At 30.6% G+C, this 10,462-nt stretch overlaps 1 protein-coding gene across 1 annotated transcript in view; it reads left to right on the top strand.

Annotated features, from left to right (window-relative positions):
- LOC111640923 (RNA polymerase II-associated protein 1-like) overlaps positions 1-10,174 on the top strand; it is a 24,602-nt gene extending 14,428 nt beyond the window's left edge. Inside the window, exons 11-14 of the mRNA XM_023387011.1 lie at positions 5,701-5,766; positions 5,839-5,948; positions 7,356-7,548; positions 10,142-10,174. Coding sequence (XP_023242779.1) covers positions 5,701-5,766; positions 5,839-5,948; positions 7,356-7,548; positions 10,142-10,174 — 402 coding nt within the window. The remainder of the gene's footprint in view (positions 1-5,700; positions 5,767-5,838; positions 5,949-7,355; positions 7,549-10,141) is intronic.
- The last annotated feature ends 288 nt before the right edge of the window (positions 10,175-10,462 follow it).

Genomic DNA, 10,462 nt, shown 5'->3' with positions numbered 1-10,462 from the left:
TATACACTCACTGCCAAAAGTTAAGCACGGAGCAATAAACTGCAAAAAAATCGACAAATACATCTGTGATTGACACAAAATGTGGCAGGACAGTAGCAAATATGTTTATGCATGAAACAACACAAAGAATTACATAGAAAAATGAAAACAATATTGAATTTTCATAAAGCATAAGATGAAATCATATTGGAATCATTAATAAAATGATGTTTAAATCCAAAACAAACAAACAAAACCCACATTAATAGGGTAAATGGTCACCCCTTATCTTTACACAAAGTTTACAGCATGTAACCATGCTTTCCATGAGGTGATCAACCACTCCAGAGTCAAATAAGTTTCATTCCTCCTGTAGAGTAGTTTGCAACTCTGTGAGAGTGTCAGGGGGTGGGAAACGTGCACACACAGCACGACCGAGGGCATCCCAAAGATTCTCAATGGGATTGAGTGCTGGCAAATACATCGACCAATCCATATCCGCGATTCCCTCTCTCTTGAGGTGGTCGTCAACGAAGGCAGCTCTAGGGGGTCATGCGTTATCATCCATTAAAACAAAAGCAGGACCAACTGCTGCAGCATACAATTTCACAATAGGTTTGAGGACTTCATCTGATACCGGACAGCAGTTACAGAACCCCTTCGATAGATGTGCAGGTCGGTGCGATATCCCAACGAAATGCCTGCCCATACCATAATGCTTCCACCTCGGAATGCGTGATGCTCGATGATGTTCTGGGGTCAATTGCATGTGCCTTTTTCTCTCAATACTCTTACACATTTGTCATCTGGCTCCAGGAAAAATCGTGACTCATCCGTGAACATAACGTTGCCTCAATCAGACACAGTCCAATTCGCATGTTGCCAACACCCCTTTAATCATGTGCCTTTGGATTGGACAGATAGTGGAACACAAACTCGTGGTACCCGGGCATACAGTCCGTTCATGTGTAGCCTTTGGCGCACAGTAGTAGCAGATATCATTTTACCAATAGCTGCAGCAACCATCAATGTCATATGTGTAGAGGTTGCTCTTTGATTCCGCTTGGCTACAACAGCAATATAGCAATCTTCTGCAGGGATTGTAACTCTTGGGCAACCGGCAACAGGTCTTCGGACAACTGTTTGGCTTGTTTGAAATTGTTTCCATAACCGTGAAATGACAGAATGATGAACACCAAAGAAAAGAGCAACATCTGTGATTGATTGTCCTGTTTCAAGGCGTCCCACACACCGCCAGCGCTCACTGTCTGTCATTCGTTCTCTGGAAGTCATAGAAACACATCAGTCATGCACACTAATTGTACGACAGTTCTCCACACTTTTTCTCGGCACTTACATACAACTCCTCTCCCACTTCAGAAGGTTGGCTTCTTATACAACTGTGTGTTTGCATATTTCGCAACACGTAATCATGATTGACCTACCTCTGCAGTGAATTGCAACCTCTCAAATGCAGATTGCTTTCCAAACATGAACATTTTCTGCTCTGTGCTTAACTTTTGGCAGTGAGTGTATATGTATGGTGTTCTACAGGAGCAGATGTTATCGTCTGTCAGTCTGAACCTATGTTGAAGTTGAAAAGTTGTAACTTCTGAGATTTTGGGTAATGAAGAAGTCTAGAGTAAAATATTTCATTGTGTGTCATTGTAAGACAATAGGTATGGCTTTGTATTGGAAATGTAGGAAAAAATTATCCATAATATTTGCTCTTCATAATAGTTAGCACTAGATGAGTGTCAAAAAATATTAATTTTCTTTCAATCAAAAAGACCAAATAAAGAAACTATTGGTGTAGTATTTTGATTGCTAAAATCACAAAAGTAACAAATTTGGTAACAAAATAATTTGATATGTTTAGTTATAGATGTACAGTACACCAAAATGAACCAAGCTAGCTTGAATGATGCCACAGAGAGAGTTGCCACTACTAAAAAAATTCAAGGCAGTTCAAATTTATTAATGCTTCATACAATTGTGATAACAGTATTATAAATTTGACACAAAAGACTTAAGTTATGAACAAATATTTATTGTTGTAATAAATTAATATTTTATCTTAAATTAAATATTTGTTAATTGATTATTTTTGTGAATTCATAAGGGAGTCTGAATCCTTAAGGTTAATAACATTTTTTTTATGACTGTGTTTGTGGATTTGGAGCTCTTCTACAATTTTTGTTATGGAAATAGTTAATTAATAATTTTAATTTATTATAATAACAAATATTTCATCACAATTTATACATTTGATATTAAATTTATAATTAAAATTTGAAGATGGAATCTCTTATTATCTTATGTAAATAAATTTCTTTGTTTTCTTAGTGACTTTAGTAGTTAATTTATTGTAATACAAATTCTTTAATAAAATAGTGTTATTAAATTCAATTCATAGAAGTTAATTGGAAAAATGAAGCCAACAATGTTCTAGCATGATGAATGTATGATATGTATTCATTTTTTTGGAGCATGAAGCTATGATTAATACTGAATACTACAGAAATTTTCTGTTTACAACAGTGAAGTAAACATTCTGAAAAAAATGCATGCAAAAGACAAAGGCAATATATTTTCCTTCATGACAGCGCATGTGAATAATCTCAATCACCAGTGAACTATTCTAAAAAATTCTCAAACATCTACCTTGTAAGTTTGAATTTCTCATTGAATGATTCTCTCTAATTTGGACTACTCAGTTTTTAGAAGGCCAAAGTTTGGGTCTAACAATGAAATGAAGTAATATATTGTCCACTGGCTGTAAAAAATTTTTACACTGTTGAAATAAAAGCACTATGATGTGTTGATGGTAAAAGTATCTAACACCAGATTGAAAATATATTGAAATGGAGATATAAATTAGAATTAGATTATACATTTACTTTTGATATATAGTTGGAATTCCAAAATAAAATAAATTTACTTTATTTGGAAAACATATCAATAGTAACAAAGCAAAAAATAATTCAAGTGTTTTGGGCAAAATCCAGCTACAGGAACTGAAAAAGGAGCCAAAAAAATCAAAGCTAATTAGTGTGATAACATAGTAACAATTTAACTTAAATCAAAACTATTCTTTTTGAGTATCTATCAATATTTGGAGCATTGATATATAATTAGTGTGTTAAAATGTGTTCTTGTGTTAAACAAGTCATTTTCAAAAATTGTGATTAGGAACATAACCACGAAATTACCAACATACCAGCATAAATTCATTTCAAAAATGAACGTTTTCTACCGTCTTCAACGGTCATCATCAGGTTCGAATCCAAGATTTCAAAAAAACGAACATCGCAGTTATGCGCATATCTGATGCAGGACCTTAATAAAATTATTTGTGTAATTGCTTTCCTGCTTCAAAAATCTGATGTTTATATTATAGTGTAGACATATATGGTGCGCATCCATTATACGTCATAATACGCTCTCCACGCCGTCGCCAAAGAGTCTGTTTCCTTGAAATTGATGGCTGTTCCCTTTCTGAACGCTTTAAAAATTTCCAGCTGTTCTAGATATTTCAAGCTGGCCTGGTGTTCACACCATTGTATTAAACGTGCATTATCAAGTTTCACCCTGACGTCATCATCAAGCACGAAAGCGGCCAAAGCTGTATTGGAAAGGCGTTTTTGAATTGAGTACTTGTGTTCCTTGATCCTTGTTTTAAGGCAGCGTGTGGTAGCCCCCAATATATTCGCCCGGACGATTCACCCTATGATCGTAAATAGGGATAGAATATATTCCCGGAACACAGTTCCTATCAAGACGGTCCTTATCGTTTTGTAAACAGAAGAAAATGGTCTGCGATCTTCTGTAAGCGATATTTTTACCAGCATACCGAGCGATTTGTTTGTAGATGCTATGAAGGATCTTGTTGTAAGTAATAGGAACGAAGGACTGGTTATTCTGAAGTGTCGTACTCTTAGGTTGTTGGTGGCGTGCTATAAGTTGGTGGCGCTTCCCTTCCGGTGGAGTTAACTAAGGTTATACCGGATGTTGAGAGGATGGTGGAAGGTCTTAGCAACACGCGTAAAGAATACTTCCGATGGAAGGTTTTCTTCAATATCTGTAACCACAAGGCACAGGATGAGTGATCATAATTGAGTGCCATACATAATTCTAGATGATGGATGAGTTATAATGATGTGGTCGCTGTAAGGGCAGATAAATCCAGGAGCATTGTTCTTATGAAAAGGGATATGTAAAGAAACAGCTTGCATGAATACATCAGCAACACTGAATGCCCTAAGGCCCCCCAGCGGATTTTTGGAAAGGACTCAAGAAAGGGTTGCACGTATGACCAACTCCCCATTGGCTAGAGTACTAAAGATAACTAAGGCAACTATTTTGACGCTGATTTCACCACGCTTATTCGCTTTCGCCAAACTCCATAAAGACAGTAAACAACTACGTCTGGTCGTCGACAAGTCGCGATCTCCGACTATACTTATAGAACGAATGCTTAACTCTTTTGTAACCAGCACCATCGAGGAATATCCGTGTACTGTGTCCAATCCGGTACAGTTGATTCACAGATTGAATGCACTTGACAGCTTAGATGGCATATATTTCACTGTTTGTGATTTTGGATCCATGTTCCCATCCATCCGCATCGAGCCATGTTTTTGTGAGTTAAGGGATTTTCTCATTCGAAATATCAACAACTCTTCAGAACATCTTTCCGACATCTTAGAGTTGGCACATCTCATATGTCACTCATCTTTTTTCATATTAATATTTGAGGGGATACTTTCCTGCAGTCTAGAGGGGTGCCTATGGGTAGCCCCATATCAGGAACATTATGTGAATTGGTGGTCAGGTGCCTCGAACAACAAGTCTTACCTGGCTTTAACGATGACATTATATTATACGCTAGACACGTGGATGATGTATTCATTGTTTGGAAGAGAAAACCGGACTTGGCGGCATTCATTGAAACTTTCAATAGTAACGCTTATGGCCTCTCGTTGAGGGCTGAACAGCAGNAAGGAAAAACTTTTGTTATATTGTAATTTATTGGCATTTTTAAGTTTAAAATTTAATGTTTTATAGTTATGCTTAATAATCAAAAGGTAAAAAAAAAATAGTGTTTTTTTTATAGATTAATTCTATATCTGTTATCTTTAATATTAATTTATGAACTTTTAGTTTGCTTAAAGATAATTTTAAAAATCATCATTAATATTATCACACTTATTTTAACATTTATAGTTTACAAAACAGTCTAAATGGTTTTGAAATATAGAAGCAATTTTCAAAATGAAATTTACCAGAATGGTTAATAAGTACTTTTCCCTATTATTATTATTACTGTAATTAATTTGTATAGAATTTTTTTTATTTTATAAAATATTTATGAATAGTAATAGTATTTTGTATTTCTGTAATAAATCTGTATATATTACACTTTGCAAAAATTTTATATTATTTAAGTTTTCAATTTTTAATTATATTTCATTTATTTCAAATTTATTTTAATTTTTGTTTCATCATAATTGCATTACTTTAAAGATTTGCATATAAAAAATTTTGGTAATAACTTTTATACTTTTATCTGATAATATGCAACTGAAATTATTTACAAATTTTGATTGATATTTCTTATTTTTTAAAGTATTTGTATTATAACTTTTATCTTGTTTCAATTATAAAAGAAATTATAATAATTTATACAAAATAAATATGTTTTCTTTTGTTTTCTGATAGTTGGCTTCAGTTATGATTGGAAGCAGTTTAAATTTTATCTCAAATTACTACAGACAAATTATAAAAGTAGGTAAAATTCAAATACTTAATAAAATGTTTGTGTTTGATAATTATTTTGTAAAATTACATTTATTTCAGTCTACTTTAAATGCTGTAGATATTTTACAAACGATTGAAATCTTTGTTGAGCAACATATTGTCCCATTTATCAAATCTAGAAATTTTAAAAAATGTGTTAAAGATTTAAGGTAAGTAACAAAAGTATACTTAGAAACTAAATGGTGATTTTGAACATTCAGTATATTACAATTTCTTGTTATTACAGTAGAGCATTGATTATCTGACCCCCGATTAACCGTCACTTTGGTTAACTGACCATTCTAGTTGGCAAATTTCAAATGTCTGCTAGTGATGTGGCACTACAATATTTGGCTATGTCTTGGCTACTTTAATATTATTTTTGTTAAATTTTTGTGTATTTTAGCTGGCAACATGGCTTGACCATTGAAGGGAGGCCAGTATTTAAACCAGACTTAATTTTCTAATTATGAGTGGTTGTTTGTTTTGTGAGCAATAAAATAATTTAAAAATAATTTTTAACGATACAATAGCAACGATTATTATTTAAAAAAAAAAAAATTTGTTAGGCTTAACATTGATGAAAATTCAACGCAAAGTTGGTTAATAGCGATATACTAATATACTAATTACAAAGGGATATAATAATATACTACACTAATAATGGATTTTTTCATACTTTTCGGTTATCCGATTTTTCAGTTATCCGACCATCCTGAATCCCCAATTGAGTCGGATAATCGATGCTCTACTGTATTTAACCTCACATGTAATAATATAAACTCTCGCTCTTGGTTAGGAACCCATAAACTTCAATACTTAATGTTATGCTGTATAGCTTTATCCTATTTAAGTTATCCTATGTGTATGTGTAAATAATTTAATATTATACAAAAAATAAACAGTTATTTTTTAATTCAGTAGTAGTGTGCACTTCTATCGGCCACATTATCTCTCAGAATGTCAAACTCTCAAATCTGACCACTAGTGCGTGAACGAACGAATCGTCATTGCCGATCCTGACATAGGCATCACTGGTCTGATGCCGACCCTTTGTTCACATTAATATTTTTCCTAGGATTATATTTTTTAGATTTTAATCTTTCAGAATTTCAACATTTGGGATTGCGTCTTTTAGGATTATGATTGGCACCATATAAAAATTTAAATTTATTATTAACGCCCAATGACGAGATAACTCGTCAAGGTTACATAGCGTTACGTGAAATTCAGTAGTTAAGGCCACTTTTGACAAACTTTTTTTTTTCAATTTTTGGAATGTTTTTTAGGTCCCCAAATTTTTTCAAAATTTTGTCCACGCGAAAAAATTTTATCGCGATTTTAATGAGCCTTGGATAAGGCTCGATTAAGGCTNAAATTAAAAAAATTTTTTTGTTCAGATTTTTACAGTATTATATAATTTTTGTTCAAAAACTATATTTGAAATATTTTGTTAAATTAAGACTTTGAAACATGACAACTATTATTTTGACTGAATGTATTTCTTACAACTAATGAGTTATGATTTATATTTCAATTTAAAATTAATTTTAATGTTTTAATATTTTTGTTTACAGCAAATATTCAATTATTCTCTGTGATAAAAGCTCAGGAAGTAAGAGAGATGAATTAGAATTACCATCATTAGGTGGAGTAATGTGGGGAGCTGAAATAGTGCCACTTTTAAAAGAAGGGACACCATTTCCATTATTAATTTCAGTAGTTAATGTACTATATGTGATAAGGAGTGTTTATCCAGATTGTTTAAAAGTAAGTTTTATTATATGTAAAAAGAAAAATGTTTCATTATATATAAATATAGAATTTATGCAGAATTTGAATTTTTATCTTTTTAATTTGTCAAATTTTTAATAAAATTATTATTTAACATATAAAATATCAAAGTTAGAAAAAATAAAAATACTTCAATGAGGTTTGTATCGAAGATTTTAGCCACATTAATTTTACTTTTAAATAATGGAACTGAAAAGAAAATACCATGTGTCAGTGTAATTTATGTGCCTTTAACAGAAATATGTTAAGGCATAAACATTTTTTTTTACAAAATAACTATGTACTTTTTTACAAAATTGCTATTCTGTGTGTTTGCCATCATTCTGGTTGCCTAAAATTCCTTGTGGTATAAATCTATTTTGACTGTGCACAGCAAAATATAGCATGCATGACTGTTTCATAGTTTTTGTAATACTAATCTAGCATCTGCTCCTTTATCATGATATGAAGGAGCCATATTTAGGCTGTATGGAGGATCCCAATCGTTGCAGAGTTTGAAATCATTGAGAATAAATTGTGATATCCCAAACTCTTCATTGTCTCTTGCACTGCATAGTGACAGATTCCAAAATATGCTACAATTTCTCTTATTAGCATCAAGTCTCCTTTTTAAGTTTCATTACAATGTATTTATTTTATGAAACTATTACAATACAACAGAATATCAAACTTTGTGCAAAATTATATACTGTAGTGATTCACCTATGACCAATTACATATGATTTCAAAGGGAATATTGTTTATTATGGAGGGTTGGAAACTTGTTGGTACATAATATGTGCACTTCATTAGTGAATTTTAACAATTAAATGTCAGCCAAGAAGTTATTAATTTGTATTTGATCAAATAGAGTGCTAATGAATTGATCCAAATTTGAAAGTTGGCTATTACCAGATATGACACTTAATTTTTTCCAGCATTGATGAGCACAACAAGAAACTGTATGAAATTTGTAAAAATGTTATGTAAAGGTTGGAATTTGTGATAATATATGGTTCTAAACTGGCATTTTTCACAATGCTTTGATTTATACATTTCAAGCAAGAAGAAGTGAGGTTTTTTTAGTTGTGAGTGTTGATTAGGAATAAAGACATGATGCTGTAGTAGCCTGGAAGAATTATTAATGACAAGCATGTGTTTAGGAGCTTTACAACAGAAGTTAAAAAAAAAAAAAAGGTGGCTTTAGAAAAATTGTTGAAAGAGATGAAACTTGAATTATTATAAAATATCACAGAAAATATTAAAAATATGGCTATCATTGTATTATTATGGTAAACAAATGATTTTATCGTAGTAATATATAATGAATGCAAAGTTTCTTGAATTTATTTATAAGTTTGGACAAGTGTTAACTTCATTTAAACAATTAAGTGACAAATAACAAATTAATTTGATATTTTATAATATATGTACCATACATTGTGTGTGTGCTGCCTCAATTTTTATCAATTGATGATTGTAATTGATTAATCATTAATACGCTTTTTTATAAAAAGATAATATTAACTTACTAGTGACCTAAAGAAATAATTCTCAAAGATATCACAGGAATTATTTTAGCTTTTGCAATAACAATGTAAGAACAAAAGTGAAAATAAAAATTTAAATTATTCTTATTTAAATATTTATTTTTTCATTATCTGTAAAGTAACATTCTACAGCAACCATCTTGGATGATTAATGATAGCTATGANTTTTATATTTTTTACATTTTCAATTTTTACAATTTGCAATTTTTCAATTCTTAGTAATTCAAATAGAAGTTATTTACAGTATGTTCTTGTTTTACCTAAAAGTTATGTCAACAATTATTGCATATAAAACAAAATTATAAGTTTGAGCTCCATCTCAATTAGTTCAGTACAATTGCCTAGACACTTATTCAACCATTTACAGTTAAAAGAAAAACATTAAAAAATACATTCATATTATCTTGTTTATGTTTTCACTATAATGAATAACATTTTAGTCTGATGTTTCTGAATGTACAGATCAAACTTTTTATTATACTATATTGAGTACACTACTAGAGAAAAATACATTCAAATCAAGGTATTCACTACAGTGAGTAGTATTCAGTGGTACTTTATGTTAGGAACATCAGAAGCTGGAGAATAACAGTTTGCTGACTTAAGAATCAGATTCAGTAGCATTAAGAATGGGTTAACCTAACCAGGATGATTAATGATAGCTATGAGAAACTATGTAATTATTAATATCTAAGACTAAAGTTATTGAAGTAATTTGATATTCCATAGATAAAAGTGAGACTGACTTTTTGTTGTCAATATGTGCTCTTTTTCAATTAGAATTGTGAAATTTTTGTATTGGAATTTATAAAGTATATGTATGAAATAAAATCAGCTGTTATACATTGAAATTAATACAATGCAATGACAATGTTAATAAATAATACGAAATATCATTTTGTCCTTTAAGTAGTTTTATTTTATGAATTAAGTTATTCATTAAAGTAATGCCAGTATGAAAACTGTCTGTATTTCTATCCTCCTTTATAAGGCAGTTTTCATAATTCTATGTATATGACTAAATTTGTTTCTTAATTTAGAAACTTCTAAGTGGTACAAGTTTTAATAAATGAAATTATATAAATGTTTTTGCTTCTTATTTTTTGAGTGGAAGTTATAGATATTTTTTAAAGTCAGTCAGTCAAAGAAAAAATGTTCATTATCATTATTTATATATTAACATCATCATATTTATCTACAGTACTTGATTACAGCCTTAATAAGAAATATTACAAGAAAAAAAATGTTGGGAGTTTAAAAACTAATTTGGTGAAGATAAATTAATAGAATTAAAGTAATTTATATTTATTCCAATTAAAATTTAAATATAGAAAAATATTTGAAATATTTTGTTAAATTAA

This window comes from Centruroides sculpturatus, unplaced genomic scaffold (assembly GCF_000671375.1).
Source record: "Centruroides sculpturatus isolate CEXI.00-Female unplaced genomic scaffold, Cexi_2.0 scaffold1104, whole genome shotgun sequence".
Classification (NCBI taxonomy): domain Eukaryota; kingdom Metazoa; phylum Arthropoda; class Arachnida; order Scorpiones; family Buthidae; genus Centruroides; species Centruroides sculpturatus.
This window is presented reverse-complemented; position numbering and strand designations above follow the sequence as displayed.